This window comes from Heterocephalus glaber, unplaced genomic scaffold, assembly GCF_053883595.1.
Source record: "Heterocephalus glaber isolate CG9 unplaced genomic scaffold, H.glaber_assembly_v1.0 deba00001497, whole genome shotgun sequence".
Taxonomy (NCBI): domain Eukaryota; kingdom Metazoa; phylum Chordata; class Mammalia; order Rodentia; family Bathyergidae; genus Heterocephalus; species Heterocephalus glaber.
This window is the reverse complement of record NW_028258320.1, coordinates 62,122,077-62,139,896: the sequence shown is the minus strand read 5'-3', so window position 1 is coordinate 62,139,896 and position 17,820 is coordinate 62,122,077. Positions and strand designations below refer to the sequence as shown.

General features: G+C 34.1%; 1 protein-coding gene and 1 long non-coding RNA gene across 6 annotated transcripts in view; one reads left to right on the top strand and one right to left on the bottom strand.

Annotated features, from left to right (window-relative positions):
* The window catches only part of Plekha1 (pleckstrin homology domain containing A1), a 66,115-nt gene extending 50,509 nt beyond the window's left edge, over nt 1–15,606 (top strand). For 3 of the 5 annotated variants that reach the window (XM_004838783.4, XM_004838782.4, XM_087185199.1), the window contains exons 7-12: nt 493–636; nt 2,152–2,220; nt 7,958–8,022; nt 8,629–8,692; nt 10,614–10,703; nt 13,197–15,606. In XM_004838783.4, coding sequence (XP_004838840.1) covers nt 493–636; nt 2,152–2,220; nt 7,958–8,022; nt 8,629–8,692; nt 10,614–10,703; nt 13,197–13,505 — 741 coding nt within the window. In that variant the 3' untranslated portion in view covers nt 13,506–15,606. Of the gene's footprint in view, nt 1–492; nt 637–2,151; nt 2,221–7,957; nt 8,023–8,628; nt 8,693–10,613; nt 10,704–11,917; nt 11,989–13,196 lie in introns of all 5 variants that reach the window. The other 2 variants (XM_004838785.4, XM_004838784.4) reach the window with 2 other exon arrangements.
* The window catches only part of LOC110347814 (uncharacterized), a 139,050-nt gene that overhangs the window by 92,090 nt on the left and 29,140 nt on the right, over nt 1–17,820 (bottom strand). The window lies entirely within an intron of this gene.

Below are 17,820 nucleotides of genomic sequence, written 5' to 3'. Positions count from 1 at the left end.
GATGTACTTGTGTCAGTTTCTTGATCCCACCCCCCCACCCCCGGAACCGGAGATCGAACTCAGGACCTTGCGCTTGCCAAGCAGGCGCTGGTGCCACTGAGCTAAACCTCCAGCCCCCTTGATTTTGGTAATATATCTATAGCAGTTTTCCTAAAGTGTACACAGGACCTCCTGTGCTCCTCTGCTTTTTTATTTTTTATAATTTTCTGTGAATCTATGTACTTATTTCAAAGTAAAAAGTCCCTCTCCCCAAAAAGGTACTAGTGGCAGGACTTTTATATAACTTCAGAAGTAGAAATTTGTACTTTGTGATCAATAAGAAAGTTATGAGTAAGTATCTCAGATTAATTAGAAAACTCTGCACTTCAAAATCCGTGTTCCTGGCTATACTGAGATAGATTTTAAGATTTTCTAGACTAACAACATAAAATAGAAGTATGCTTTAAAGCTAAACAAGCAAGAAAAGAATTTATTTATTTTGCTTCATTTTAGAAAGAAGAAATAAATGAATGTGGTGAAAGTACTGACAAAAATAATTTGAAACGGTCACAAAGCTATCTTCCTTACTTTACTCCTAAACCACCTCCAGACAGTGCAGTTATCAAAGCTGGATATTGTGTAAAACAAGGAGCAGTGGTGAGTGGCTTAACAATGTGAAATAATGACAAACGAGGCTGCACTAGCAACCCACAAGTTATTCAGATAGTTTGCATTATTTTATAAAAGACTGAAAGTGAAGACTGGCAGGCTGGGAAGAACATCAGGAGATAGAGCAGGGATTATTCTATATTTATAATGCAGTATTATTATTTCCTTAGTCTGTGGACAGCTGGGTAACTTAATCCCTGTGTACACTGACCTTCAGTTTAGATGAGCCTTTCTAATAGTTTCACCTTACTTCAGAATGTTCTTCTGTTGCTTCCCCATACCTGTAGGAATGGGTGATGGGAAGAGCTCCCCTAGAAAGACAACGTCTTGAGGCTGGAAGAATGAGTACTGGTGTTGGCTCGACCTCAGTGGAAGTCTCTGTGGGCTTGGGCTGTTTAACCTCCCAGACTCTCAATTTCTTTTCTAAGGAAAACCATTTGTAAAAATTATGATCTAGAGCTTTTTTGGGAAAGATGTAAATGAGAAAGTTGTAGCCCTTGGCAGAAAACCTAGTACTGACCAAGAGCTCTCACAGGTAAACCCAAATAATCCCACACAGCTGCATGATGGAAGATTTCTGCAAAAGCAAGTAAATTTACTAGTATTCCTAAAGATCCAGGTGCTTTTCTAAACTTATTTTGTTTGTGTGAACTAAATCTTTAGAATGTCATGAGAAAATAAACTTGTTTTGTAAATAAAAGGAAAAAATATCTAGGAATAAAAAAATACTTAAAACTCTTATTGGTAGTTCTGCTTGTCTGCTCATCCCTTTCCAACAACTCTGATTTCTTTAGGTCAGCCCAGGGAAAGTTCTCCCAGCTCTGTTTGACCTTTTGTTAGGCTCAGAGAAATGACGGCAAGAACTAGAGTTTTCTCACTGTACAGTTTCTGCAGATGGAGTCATTTCTCACCAGGGTGTGATACTTGGCATGTGTTAATTGGGGCTTTGAAGGAGACAATCCTTCCTTGTTGTTTTACTCCTATATCCAGTATCAATCACTTAGAGATATTTCAGAGCACACACAAAAAGTATACTTCATTGATAAAAATATTTGTATAAAGTATATTCACTTTATTAAATATTTATTGCTTTATTACTATGTGTAAAGTACTTATAGAAGGATTCGTGCATTTTAAATATGGAGAAACCTGATGTAGTATAAATTTCCTGTGCTTGCTCTTTACTTTGTTAGGGTCAGGAGGAAAGGGCAGCACCTTTTTGTTGTTGTTACTTTATTTTTTTACTTATAGAACATTAAAAGTATGAAATATCATAGCATCAGTAATAAAACCTGGAAGCCAGCCACTACAGGTTGAACTAGGAGTTCATGGCGTGGGCAGCAAACGAGAGATGAGCTTTCCTTTTTTGCCTTACTAAGGGAAGGCAGTGAGGTTTTCAGTAATTCACATTTTTGATTGTGGGTTCATATCAGAATGATTAAGTGGTGATTAACATTTGACATTCTTAGAAATGAGTCTTATTTCTGTGTTCATTTCTGGTAGATGAAAAACTGGAAGAGAAGATATTTTCAATTGGATGAAAACACAATAGGCTACTTCAAATCGGAACTGGTATGTTGCTACATCATAAGTATTGCTTTACAAATGCTTGAGAAGTGTTACATTCTTGTGAAGTATTATTTTATGGTATTTATTTTCTCTATTTAAAATAATCCAATTCTAGTTTTGAGGGTTGATTTTACTTTGTTATGATGCTTTTGGATAATAGCATTTTTCTTAAATACATCTTAAATAAAAAGATCGTATCTTCAAAGGGGCATTCCACCTTAAAAAATCTAAAATTATCAGCCCCTTCCCATCCACAAATTTCCTTCAAAAGGAACCTTGGAGAAGGTAGCATAAGCAATAAAGTCTCCAATGGTCAGCATTTATTTAACCCTTTTTATTTGTCTTTTCTTCCTTGCCTTCTCTAAACATTCTCTTTTCCTATTTCAGATTGACTCTTTTTTTGCATGTAAACTGTTTTTGAGGTAGCTGAATATAATATCAAAAGATTGAGATCCCCTCTCTCACTTGAGTAGCATCCTCATTTAAAATGTTTGGTGACCTGAGTCCTACAATAGATTGTTGCATAACACAGTTCTATACCTCTTGTTGTTTTATGGGACCTTTAAGAAGGGAGCCATATACTTTATTTGAATGAAGGCACCATGGCAACACTCTTTAATAGAACTTCCTGCCTGGGTAAAAATACTCCATATTGATACCTTCCAGTACCACTGCCTACATGTGGCTTTTGAGTTCTGGAAATGTACTTAGTGTGACTGAGAAACTGACTTGGTTTATTTTTAAAGCTAAAACTGATTTCATTTTCATTAAGTTAAATTTATATAGTTAAATGTATACATAGCTAGTAGTTACTATATTGGAATGTAGAGCACTAGAAAATAGGGAAAGGAATATTTTAAGATTCATCTCAGGGGCCGGGGATTTAGATCCTTGGTTTCGCCACCTGCTGCGCAAGCGCAAAGACCTGAGTTCGATCCCCGGTACCAAAAAAAAAAAAAGATTCATCTCATGTCAACTCTTCTAGGAGGTTTTGCCAGAGACATTCCACCTTGGAAAATCTAAAATTATCAGCTCCTTCCCGTCCACAAATTTCCTTTTTTTAGGCCTGTGGTGCATCAGAAACGTCATGGTGGAAGGACATGGCAGAGCAGAGCTGCTCACCATCTGGCAGCTGGGAGGCAGAAAGGGTGAGAGAAGCAGAGAGGAAGAGATCAAGAAGTAGATATAGCCCCCCAAGGTCACACTTCTGTGAGTCACTCCCTTCAGCTAGGCCCCACCTCCTATTTCTAGCACCTCCCCAAAATGCCATCAAATTATGATCTCATCACTGGATCAGTCCACTAATAAAGTTAGAACCTTCATGATCCAGTCATTTGAGAAAGCCCAAGAATTGCAACCCGGTCTTCAACACAATGAGCTTTTTGGAAGAGGTTTTAGATACTCACCATAACAATTGGAATTTGATATATTGATGTATTTAACATACACAGGTAGTTGTAGATATAAATGTGCCATGAGAATATTACCATTTTCCACTGAAAGAAACCTGAACTCCATAGACATACAACAGATTCCAGAGTTGGAACAAGAGAAAGAAATGTACAGTGAGCCTGGAATCTCTTGTGTCAGAAAGCAAGGAAGTACTCAGAAATTCTAGGGACAGGTAAAAAGACCCAAAAGCCACTTTTTTTTTTTTAAAGTGATGACATCCATTTTACTCCTGGGTATAATCTGGGCTTCTGATTCTGTTAAAACTTAAATTTACCGTGTTAAAAGGCTAGACCAAAAGCTACTTTGAAATGTTTATCCTCACCAAATTTGGGACACTTAGAGCATCCAAGAATCAAAATTAAAAATGATGGTAATAGAATATAGTCATTGAATAAAGTAGGAATCCATGAGCCCATAGAGATATAAATAAATGATTGCATGATGAGTGTATGTTTGTATATTGAAGAATGAGATATTTATATAGTTGAAATATACCTACCTACAAAATAGATTAAGCACAAGGGAAGAATAGTGACTTTGCAGTCAAGAGGCTTGGTAGATAATTAGGCAGTCAAATAATTCACAGGAACTTTATCAGTGATGACAAGATTGAAGTCACCACCTGACAGGACAGTGTAAGAAAAATGCAGCATCTATTCTAAGATTCCTGCCAAAGGTACATAATCTGAATCGAATCATGAGGAAATATCAGACACACCCAAATGGGGAATGTTCTACAAAATAACTCTTGCTAGTGTCTTCCAAAGAGTCAAGACTATGAAAGTCAAGAAAAGAATTAGGAATTGTTCCATAGTAAAGGAAAAACAGATCATAAGCAGATGTAGTTTGTGATTCTGAACTGAATATTTTTCTTCCAATAGAAGACATTTGGGGAAATTTCCCAACTTCAGAAGTTATAATGAATGTAATTATGTGAGAGGATATCCTTATAATAAATACACAAAGGTATTCAGGGAGAGTGTGGGCCAGGTCAGCAGCTCACCCTAAAATGACTCAGGCGAATCAATTTTTTGTGCTATATTTTCAACCTTTCTGTAAATTCATGATTGTTTCAAAAGTTCAAAAAGTGCCTCATATGGTGGTGCATTCCTGTAATCCCAGCACTTGGGAGGCTGAGCCAGGAGCAGAGCTACAGAGTTAGTTCAAAGCCAGCCTGAATTACAAAACAAGACCCTGTCTAACAAAAAAATAATATTAATAATAACAAAGAGAAATAGGGAAAATTGAGGGGACTCTTTCAGGTAGAAAAATGAACAAGACATGAATAGACATTTTATTTTAAAAGAAATTAAATGGTCCATAAAAATAATACTCAACATTCATAAGCAGAGAAATCCAAATTAAAATTACTGACATTTCTTCTCATCTTCGTGAGAAGGCTGTGCTCAGTGAAGAGATCAACAGATCCTTTCCTCCAAAAGCATCTAATGTTATTCTGTAAGTAAAAGGAGCTAGGACTGACTCCTTGGAGAAAGAACTGATTTCAAATTTGGGACAGTTAAAGTACAAGCTGAGCCCAGAAAATCTAGTTGTGCCGAAAAATAAGGAAGTATCTCAGCTGCTATACCAATAATGGTTTCAGGCAAGAATCTTCAATGTTTGATAAAACTAATGTGCAAAATTATGTTGGGCAACTGAATATTATACAGGTTCCACGTATCTCCTCACAAGATACTTAACAATGACAGAAGAAAAAGAAAAGTAGTTTTATAGTAATTGGCAATAGTAGTAACCTTAAGCCAGATACCAGGGTACCACACCAGTAATGGATCAAACCCCTGTTTTGTGCAACCTAATAATGATGCCCTAAGAACAACACACTATCATCGCTGTGGTTTCCTATCAAAAACATAACCTCAACAGTAGCATAAATGAACATCCAGCAAATACAGATTGGGAGACATTCTATAAAATAACTGGCCTGGACTTTTAAAAACTCTTAAAGATCATGAAAGAAAAAGACAAGACTAAAGAACTGTTCCATAGTAAACAAGACCAAGGGATGTGATAGCTGAGTACAAGGTATGATCCTGGATTGCAACCCAGACAGAAAATAGATTGTTTTTCTTTTGCTGTAAGGGATACTTGTGGGGCAATTAATGGAGTCAGTATGGTCTGTGAATTACATAATAGTATTGCATCAGTGTGGAGTTTTTTGGTTTCCATAATTGTATCATGGTTATATAAGAATATGTCCATATTTTAGAAAATATACACTAATACTGCCATAAAGAATTGGATAAACAAGTCATTTGTAGGAAAATGGATGTACCTTGAGACAATAACATTAAGTGAAGTAATTCACTTAATGTTAAGTGAAGTTTTGACTTTGTGGAAGAGTGAGAAGTCATATGGTGACACACAGGCTTAAATATTGCATGGTTTCTCTTATATGAGAAACTCAACATATAAAGTACAAATAAAAGACAACAATAGGAAAAAGAGAGAAAGTTACTGTAATCCAGAATGGCCAATGTATCTAAAAGTGTTCCTTGATTTAGTATAATTGTCTTATGTATATTATGTTTTTTGGTCTGTTAATCTGTGTTTATGATAATAAAGACTTATAAAATAAATTTGATGCTAACAAAACAAATAAACATTTTTAAAAATCAAGAGTAGAGGGAAAGGGGAAAAATAGAATTGAGATGTGTTATGTACATATATCAATTCCCCACAATGAATAATTATTATGTACTGCAACTATGTACTAATAAAAAGTTTTAAGAGCAAAATATACACTAAAATATTTAGTAGTAAAGTTGTATCTGTACCTTGCCTTCAAACATTTTAGGAAAAAATATATATACTCAGATATTTATATATATATATGAGATAATTAATTTAAATGTAAAATATTAACATCTTACAAAACAGGGTACAAAGTATGTAGATATTCATTGTGTGATTTCTGTAAACTATTATGTGAGAATTTGATTAAGAGAAAGTATTCTATTGTGGTTTAATTTTTTGCTTATTGCTACATAAAATAATGCTATGTCTTAATCTCATGGTAACATGTTAAGTGAAATTCAGAACACAGTATTTAATGAAATGTATAGTATTATATTGTTAGGAACCAATTATGTCTTATATTTAGTTTTATTATCTTGGATGAAATATTTAATATGTCTAATCCTCAATTTCTTTTGTTGAATAGTAGTATATGTATTATAGAGTTGTAGAAAGTTTTAAGTGAGATAACTCTTAAAAACCAGGAGATTTCCCAGCAGTTAGTAAATGTCCAATAAATGGTACCTCATAATAAAGCAATACTGGTAAAATGACATATTTAAGTAAAGCTAGATGTGCACTGTTCCGGTTCTTTATATGAGGTATGATTGAAAATTATAGTGAATATTTAAATTTTTATAAATTTTGTTACACTAAAAGTATATTGCCATTAATCTCTCAAAATACTTTGAACACACCTATCCCATTGTTCTTGCCACTTTTGGAACCAGTTCTGTGAGTTCTCTTTTCCTGGGTGTTTTTAGTTGTACTGTTGTGGCTGCTTCAGTGTCCTGAATTGATTGAAAACACTTTCCTTTCATGGTCATTTTGACTTTGGAAGAGTGAGAAGTCATATGGTGAATAAGATCTAGTAAATAAGGTGGATCAGGACAAACCATAATATTTTTTATAAGCCTGACTTTCTGTTGGATGGTACCCAGCATCACAGTGTTTTTTATCACATCTTGTAAAGACATGAAAGAGGACTTCCAGAAATGCTTCAGAAAGTGGCAATAACCATGTGGTAAGTGTTCAAAAGCAAGGGGGGATATTTTAAGGAGGATTAATAGCAATGTCTTTTACTGTAGTAATTAAAAATTTTTTTTAACATTCACTGTATATTTTGATCACATTATGTATATTAAAATGACATTGCAGAAGAGGAAGTAGTATACTTACTGGTACACAGGGATCCATCCAGGACCAAGTCTGATGGTTAATGACTTTTTTTAACATAGAAATGCCAGTTTTATTCATAGTTAATATATTCAAGTCATATAGCTCCACTTTTTGAAACAGATGGCATTTTAATATGCTACACTATCATCGAGGCCAGAAACCTTGTTTGAAATAACAGTGGATATAAAGGTATTGAATTGACATACTCTGATGCTCTGTGGTTTAAGAAGGTAGAGTTATGGCTTAGATGTGCTTCAAGAGAGAAGCATAATTTCCCATAGACCTACAAATGGAAAACTAACCCTTGAAAGGATTTTAAGAATAAATGTCCTGTATCTGTTTGCTTCTTTACCAGGAAAAGGAACCTCTCCGTGTAATACCACTTAAAGAAGTTCATAAAGTCCAGGAATGTAAGCAAAGGTAAGGAACTGTATTGGCTTGATGTTGGCACCACTTATTAATACACAGCAGTACCTCAGTTTCATTAAGATGCTTATAGATTATATTTTTCTATATTAATTTTAATGTAATTTTTAACTAGGATGTGCTAGAATTTTTGAAATCATCAAATTAAAGTATAAAATAATTTGTTTATTTGAAAAGTAAAATTCATAAAAAGCTTATTAATGGAAAGAAAAAATTTTATATGAACAACTTGTACCATCAAATTTGGTTACTTGTTTTATTGTTAATTTTAGTATCTTGAAGGTACAACAATAGGACGTTACAAGAAAATGAATTAGCTGTGCCTTCATCCTCGAGCAAACTGGTTTTTCTTAAGTTAGAGACTTTGAACTTTAAAGTTGCTATGTGAACTTCTAAAAATAACTACATAAAATTTATACAATTTAATACAAAAAAGCAAAATAAATGGGAAAAGATAAAGGGTTTTGTTAAGTTAATTCAGTGTTTTGCCTCCAATATTTATTTATTGACACATACTTGGCACTGAGTAAAAAAGTAAAAGAAAAACTATCAAATTACTGCTATTTAAGTGTAATTGGATAATTTTTTTTTTCATAACAGTGACATAATGATGAGGGACAACCTGTTTGAAATTGTAACAACATCTCGAACTTTCTATGTGCAGGTAAGATACTTATTTGGAGATTATTGAGCCTCTCATAAGAAATCAATAGCTGTTGTAGAGGAGAATAAACAAATAATATTTTTTGGTTTTGAGGTTAAAAATATGGCAATTATAATTCACTAACTTAGTAAATAGATATATAAAAGGTTACTGTAGGTTGTATGTTTAGGAATGGGAGTATCTTTGTTATGAATTAGTGAAATAGATCTATTTGGAGGAAGGAAAACTATTTGGAATGGGGGCGTTGAGACAGGGTCTCGCTATGTAGTTCAGGCTGGCCTTGAACTTACTTTATAGCCCTGACTGGCTTTGAACTCAAAATGATCCTCCTGCCTCAGCTTCCCAAGTGCTGGGATTACATGCATGCCCCACCTCCTACAGCTAGAGAAATGCTATTCCAACTTAGATATTACATGTTTACATTCAAATTGGATTATTTTACACTTATTTTGGAATTTTAGTTATATCATTTTTGTCATCTTACAAAAAGGGGAGCTCAAATATTCCTAATACAAGTAAGCAGATCTTTGTTTTACTAAAAGGAAGCGTTCTATTGTATTTAAGTTTAAAATGTACTTTTTACTTTTCACACTGAATTATTTAAATTGAAACTTTTTTTAAAAGAACATTTGTTTTATAAAAGTTTAATATGCCTACTGCAGAAAAGTTTGAAAATAAAAATTAAGAAAAAAGTTGTTTAGAAAACAACAATCCCACATTTAAGCAACCATTCTTAGTTTCTTGTTGCCTTTCTCATAGCAAGTGGGGTTATACTAAATATAGTGTTAAATCCTATTTATTTCATAATTATAGTCATGTTTCTCCATGTCATTAAAATTTTTCTGAATGTTTACAATTGTACCATACTCTATTGTATGGATATTTTACAGGTAAACTATTTCTGTGTTATTCTGTTACTTTCATTTACATAGCTTTTGTACATTTACTATGATAATGTGATGATGAACATCCTTATGTATAAATTTGCCTGAACTTCTGATTTTAAAAATTTTTTTTTCTGAATTTCTGATTTCTTTAGGATAAGTTGTAGATTAAGTTTAACCATCAAAGCATGAACCTTTTTATATTGTAAAATTGGTTTCTGGAATTCAGTTCCCATTAGTAATTAATGGAAGCATTATGTACCTTTGCCAGCTTTGAGTTTTCCTTTCAGAAATTCTTTGTTAAATATCATCAGTTCAAAAACATTCTGTGTCTTTAAAGTTTTTGAACTTTAGATTCTAGATCTACTTCTAGATGGAGGTAAGGGATCATAGAATTCTGGTTGTAAGAAATCATATCTCTGCAACTTCTTAGGCCCCTGTTTAATTGGACTAATTTCATAGTAAGATTTTGTTTTTTGGTACTGGGGATCGAACTTGAGACCTTGTGCTTGCAGGGCAGGCGGCAGAACCACTGAGCTAAATCCCCAGCCCTCATAGTAAGATTTTAAATTCACATTGGAAGCCAATCCGTATCAAGGAATGATATTTTGTAATATGACTTTCAAAACTCCTTTTAGGATTCAGGGTATGACTAGAAATTATTTCTGGAAAAATATGTAAAATAATGTCAAAATTTTTTAAATGACACAAGTATATATTCTTGTAGCATATTCAGATAATGTAGCAGTTGGTAGAAGGAAATAAAGGCTTTCTTAATTTCTTCCCAGAGGTAGTCATCATTGATATTTTTGATGTATCTGATCTTAAAACATTAAGTGCACAGTTTAGATCTCTGTATAGCAACTTAGCTGGCAAAACAAGGTTTTAAAAAGTGCTTCTAAAATTTGGGGGGGGGTGTCGCTTTAGAATGATCTTGTTGGTGACAATATAAGTTGCAGAATAAATGCATTGGATTTATAGAAGTAGAAGGTAATTTTGAGGAAAAATTGACTGAATGAGTCCTTTCTTTCCTTTAGGCTGATAGCCCCGAAGAGATGCACAGTTGGATTAAAGCGGTCTCTGGCGCCATTGTAGCACAGCGGGGACCTGGCAGATCAGCATCTTCTGTAGGTTTCCTCCTCTCTAGGGTGGTAGTCCCATAGGTCCCCCAGGCTATTGAGTTATTTACCTTCCTCTCCCCCTAATCCTTGTTTCTTTATTGAAATTTATTTGCATGTTGACTTTCATACCAATTGGACTTGCAAAAAATAATCCATTTCTAATTTAATGCTTCCTTGTAGTGTTATGTATACATAACTTTTAGTGCATTGTATTGTGTTAAATGCACAAATAGGCCAACTAAAGAATAAACTTTTTCCTTGCTTTTTTTAGCAATTATTACTTGTCAGTAGGTCTCAATTTAGTATTAACTTAGACACTTATTATGGTATTTGGCCTAATTGTTTTAGGTACCTTTATTTCTTACATTACACAGTTTTGTGATATCTCTATTTTTTTTTCCTGACTTCCTCATTTCAGTTAAGCTTGTTTGTTTTTTTGCTTGTTTATTGGCTTAATACCATAAGGCCACTACACAGGCTGGAGCCTTAAATACATTTAGTGCTCCCGTTCAGGATTTTCCATTTCTTTTTTTTAATTCTTATTTTCTAGCAGCTTAATATAAAACTCTGCTTCTGAAAACTACCATAATTACCTTTGTGATAGTATGATAATAAAAGAAATAGGAAGAAAAATATTTCTCAAGTTCAAATACTTCATTAAGAAGTAAATTTTACTTTGGAATATTTTTGCCACTTATCTCTGAACTGAAAGTACAAATCCCAGTGAAAAATGAAAAATTATAGCAGTGTAGCAGTGTCATCAGCAAAAAGAAATCTAATATGAACTATAGTCTTTATCACCTAGATTCTTTATATGTACTAGATATTTGATACTGTTAAAAATCTTTCCTGATAGTAATATTACCTTTTACTAGATTCCTAGTAGTGATAACCAGAGATCAGTAAATAGAAATATACCTTTCTCATTTCTCAATTGCTTATTGTTCTACTTATATATATTTTTTTGGAGTATCTAAGAAGTCACTTTCATAGGTATTAATTTTGTAACTGCATTTATATGACTTTTTCAGCAGTCAAATATGAGATTCTCTGCAAAAACAATGTCTGTTGGGAAGAGGAAGAGTTGGAGAAGGGTGTTTGTGTTTTGTGCTTTGTGGTGGGGGCAAATTGGACTATCTAGCTATGACTGTCAGCAGAACTTTCTCTTTTCCTCCCTCTCCCAAGTATAGGTTAACTCTAATCTTTGCACTGTGTTCCAGATGCGGCAGGCCAGAAGGCTGTCGAACCCTTGTATACAGAGGTATACATCAAGAGCTGGTGAATGCAGCACGTATGTGGGCTCTCACGCAAACGTGCCTTCTTAGTAGAGGGCCTGGACTTACTCACTACTTACAGCTGATCAGAGAAAGTTGAGTTAACCAGACTGCCTTTTGCAGTTGTCATAACTGATTTTGTCAACACTAATTCGAACTATTTCGCTGTAGTTATCAGGTTGAACATATATATTTAAAAAATGATAATAAAAATACAACTTTACTAATGGAAAGGGACATTAAGCTAGCTTCTAAAAATTCTTTCACTGAGTTACTGCAAGTTTTAATTTTATACAACATTTGAAATGCACCTTTGTTTTAATAATATATGCAAACCCTATATTACTATAAATTTGCAAATTATTTTAAATATCTGGTGAACTTTAGCCATGTAGTAGGATTCTCTAGTGTTTTGGTAATTTTTAGCACTCTGATTTCAAAGCCACTGGTATCATAAACACAATATATTAGGAACCATATTGTGCAATGTATTCAGAATGGTCATACTTAGAGACATCTTCAAGGATCTAGTTAGAAGCATATTAAACTTAATACAACTGATATTAGTTCATCAAAGCTTCAAACATTATTAAATAGGTACCCTTTTAAAATCTTAAACCATATGAATGTGTGACATATTCAAAAGTAAATGAAATTAAGTAAAAAGACTGTTGTTACTGGTTTGCAGTGAAGCTTAAGGAAGCAAATACTAAGTTTTATCAGAATGCTAGACAAATGTTTGAAAAACCTTGATTCCTGCTTATTAAATAAATTTACAGCCTGATTTCACTTTTACATTCTGCATTTTATTTTTATCTTTCTAAAATATGTGGTATAAATCCCATTGTCAGTTGAGAGTAGACCCAAATGGTAAATCTGATAATGTTACTTTTAAACACAGTTCAGTTGCAGTTGGAACACTGTATCCTACTTTAGGCTGGCTAAGTCTTCAAAGTCTCATAAGCTGCCAGACTCAACTTTGGTGAAAGAACTGGTTTCTTTAGTGCAAATGGTTACTGGCTGTCATTGCTTTAAACTTACCCTTAAAATGCATCGCTTTGGGAAAGAACTTGCACATTTATGCTGCATGGCTCATGCTTCTGCTTTATGTGGGTGTGTGTGTGTGTGAGTGTGTTGTTTGTTTTTCAGAGAATCAAGTCTCACACTAAGTTACTAACCTTGTGGTTAATGATTGACTGTATCTGACCACCACTCCTTTTTCCAGGAGCATTCCACCTGTCCTTCAGAATCCAAACACACTCTCCGTTCTGCCAGCGCAACAGCAGCCACCTCACATTCCACAGTCTCTCGCAGCAACTCTCTGGTCTCAAGCTTTACCATGGAGAAGCGAGGATTTCACGAATCTCTTACCAAGGTCAAGCCAGGGAACTTCAAGGTCCAGACTGTCTCTCCAAGAGAACCAGCTTCCAAAGTGACTGAACAAGCTCTACTAAAACCTCAAAATGGCCCTCAGAAAAAAGATCATGACCCAGTGGACTTGGATGATGCAAGCCTTCCAGTCAGTGATGTGTAAGCTGGAAGCATGTGGGGGCCTGATTGCCCCTTCTGTCCTTCAGTGTCCTTTCATGAGGCTTCTAGCCAAAGATGATAAAGGTTGAAGTGGTTTTTAATACATATTATACTGCCTCTTAGATACACTCTTAAGCTGGTAAACCAAGAATCTAGGGAGCAGCCAAACTAAATGTAATTTCTTTAAGAGGAAAAAAAACCCTAATTGTCTCAGTATCAACTGTCTGAAGATTTGTGTATCTTCATTTGGGTGGTAAAAATGTGTGATACTTTTTTTTCCCTAGTGACTTTGACAGTTTAAATATTTAGCAACTTAAAACATTAAAAATGCTTAATTATTTTGGTCCTTTAAAAAGTACTACTATGACTTCCTATTAAATGTTCAGTATTTACATTCTTATTAATATTACCAAGTGAATTATTGCCAGACTAAGATTCCTAAACTTACAATGTCTGTGGTGCTGCAAAATTTTTACTGCAATTGGACTATTTTGAAATTATAACCATTTTTGATGCCCTGAATTTTGAGGTGAGTGATAAATTTTGCATAGAAGCTATGACTAGATCTTTGGTAAGGATGATGGAAAAAAGAAAAAACGAGAATTCAATTATATTTGAGATGTTTGGTTGAAAAGGCCTAGGACTTGCGGTGGTTAGTGCTTCATTCAGTGAAAATTACATAGAAACTTTTGGGAGTTTTGATTTTATCAAAGTTTTGTAAATAGTTCTTATTCCTCTTCTTGGATCAGTAGAAGACCTCAAGTTTATATGTAAAGACGTACCTGCCCTTACTCATGAAATTGTTGTGGCCTCTACTTGTTGTCACTAATAACCTATATTCAAGTGCCTGTGTTTTTTCATCTTGTTTAGGAATGTTTTGAGATTAATGTGCTCAAAAATCCTACATGATTGGCTTTAAATATTGGAATAAAATAGTTTTTCAGTAGCATAGTTTAATGTGTTAAATGAGATAGCATTTTATGTTAGAGATACCAAAATTCTGGTATTTTTCTACATGTGCAATATATATGTTTTAAAAAACAAATTTGAGTATACATTTAATCATGGGGATATCATGAGTATAAGCACCTACATAAAGAATTCTTAGTTTCAGTTGTAGAATGATAGACGAGTTTGAACAAGTACCATTTTGCAATTCAGTCCTTCACAGTTTGCTTTAAGAAAAACAGTCTTGAATTTCACATGCTGCTATTTTATGATATTTTACTATTTTACAGTGCTGTTTTGTTTTGAATTCATACATATCACTGTTTCTTTTCATTTTCTAAGATGACTTCTTATTTGTGAGAGAAGAAAAAGGAATTTCCTACTCCAGTAGTAGAGTCCAGAAGTTAAGATGCATCATTCTAGAATTACTCAGTTTTAGTTTTAAAATCCATGTGTATAAGAATGCACCGACTTTTATTCATAAGCTAATATTTTTTTAACTTACAGATTTTTTGCTTTTGCAACTACATTTGAAAATGTTAGAATGAAAAGGTTTTAAGTAGTGATCACTTTTTCTGCTGACATACATTTTAATGGCTCTTTTGAAACAAAGTTCCTTTTTTATAAATACACCTATCGCTTCTCGGCCTTTTGGCTAAGATCAAGTGTTTATAAATACACCTAAGAAATATGTATAGACACTTTGCAATATTCAAGAGCCTAATGCTGTTTTCTTTGGTACATCTTCCACATTGCATGTTCATTTTAGCATATTTTGGTATTGGTAATTTGATATGTTTCATGGTGGCAAAATATTAGGTCTATTTTGGAACTTTTTATAGAACCTACCCTATTTCGTAGGAAAATGTTTTGTGATTGTCAGGGTCTCCTAATATTTATCTCAATTTTTTTATAAGTCTGGAAATTATTTAATTATTTTAAAACTTACATTTTTCTTGTAAATATGTCACATCTGAAGTGTCAAAAATTACTTTGAATACTTTAATACTTGCTGCATTTTTTTTCTGTGTATATAACATGTCTTCTTTCAGAATGGGAATGTGTACCTCTCAATGTTTACTGTTAATGTCTTTTATCTTTATATGTTGATCTGGTTGAACACTGTAATGACTTGATAATAAACTGCTCAGAATTCATTCTAACTTCTCATTTCATTTTAGTTCAGCTATCTATTTAAACAAGTAAACAGAACTAGTATAGAGTGTTTTTGGTTAGTTAACCAAATTTGAATTTACACATATGAAGACTATATGATAATCTTAAAAAGAAACCAGATCTGTGAATTTTTAAGGCACAGCTTCATGTGAAATGGTACAAGTAAAAATGTTTATTGGAAAACAGAACTTGCTTATTTTACTTAATTAAAAACCACATTCTGGCTGAGCATGGTGGCACCTGCCTGTAATCCCAGCACTCTGGGACGCTGAGGTAGGAGGATCGTTAAGTTTGAGCACAGCCTTGGGCAAGTTAGCCACTTAGCCATCAAAATTTAAAAAGGGCTGGGGCTGTAGTTCAATATGAGCCCCTAGGTTCAATATTCAATACTGCCAAACAGAACAAAAAACTACCATGAAAACTACAGAACACTGAAGAAAGAAATTGAAGACATTAGAAAATGGAAAGAACCTCCTTGTGCATGGATCAGCAGAACTAATATTGCAAAATGGCCATATTACCTTACCAAAAGCAGTCCACAGATTCAATGCAATTGCTATTAAAATACCAACAACATTCTTCACACAGCTAGAAAAAATCCCCAAATTCATATAGAATTTTTAAAAACCCACAAAGTTAAAAAACAAAAAAGACCCAAAATAACCAAAAACAATCTCAAGCAAAAAGCAATGGTGGAGGCATAATACCAAGCCACAGTAACAAAAACAACACGATATTGGCACAAAAATAGACATGTAGACCAGTGGAATAAAGACAGAAGGAAAGCCATAAACCTATAGATATCTGATTTTTGACAAAGGAGCCAAAAACATCCCGGAGAAAAGATAGCCTGTTTAACAAGTGGTTGCTGGGAGAACTGGATATCCACGTGCAGAAGATATCCCTATCTCACTAAAATCAAATCAGAATGGATCAAAGCATAGTTACACATATACTCTTTGAAGCTGCTGGGAAGCGCTTGAACCCATGTGCACAGGTAAAGACATGAATAGAATTCCAGTAGCACTGGGAATAATACCAAGAGTCAATAAATGGGATTATATCAAAATAAGCTTTTCTGCACAGCAAAGGGAAACAACAGTGAAGAGAGCCTTCTGCATAGGCAAAAATTGCTAGCTATTCTTCTGATAGAGGATTAATATCTAGAATATATAAACTCAAAAAATGGACCCCCCCCCCCCAAAACACAACCCAATCAAAAAAATGGCAAATGACCTGAATAGACACTCTTCAAAAGAAGTACAAATGGCCAGTAAGTGTATGGAAAGAAAAAAAAAACCTTGCCACCTTTAGCCACCAGAGAAATGCAAATCAAAGCTACCTTGACAATTCATCTCACTCCGACCAGAATGGCTATCATGAAGAATACAAAAATATAGTTTATTGAACCGTAAAAAATAAAATGAAGTCATTTACAGGAAAATGGATTGAACTGGAGTCCATCATGTTAGGCAAAGTAAGCAAGACTCAAATATCGCATGTTTTCTCTAAGTATGAGAAACGTAAGATAAATGAATAAAGTAAAGGAGAAATAGAAAACTACAAGGTGGATTCTTGGAAATAGGGGAGGGAATCCTGGGGAGAAGAGAAGAAAGGGAGAGAGGAGTAAACGGATTGAAAATGATCAAGATATATCATCATAGACCAATTCCCCAAAACTAACCATGCAGTAATTTTTTTTTTTAAATATAAAGGGAAATTCTAAAGGGAAACCCCTTCCTCCACAGTTTGAGAATTTTCTTAGCATGGTGTTTGTGTCTTAATCAAAAATTCTATTAATAAGCCAGGCACAGTGGCATATACCTGTAATTACAGCTACTCCGAAGGATCACTTGAGCCCTAGAGTTCAAAACCACTGGGCAACACAGTGAGACCCTGCCACAGTTGGTGAATCAGAAAATAGTTGTATCAAAAATAAAAAGATCTTTTTTTTTTTTTTTTTTTTTTCCGGCCGCGCGCGCTCCTGTGCTCAGTGGAGTTCAAGATGTTGATAAACATAAGGTCTGGTGCTTGGAAGAACTGGTGAAGCTTTTCAAGTAGAAAAGGTGTATCTGTATGCAAAATAGAGTTTTTGCCCTATGCCTATTGTAGCAGGGGTGAATTTTGAGACAGGTCCAGTTACACATAGGAACAGATATCTGAGAATTTTGTGCCTTTGCCTTTTAGTGCAGTTG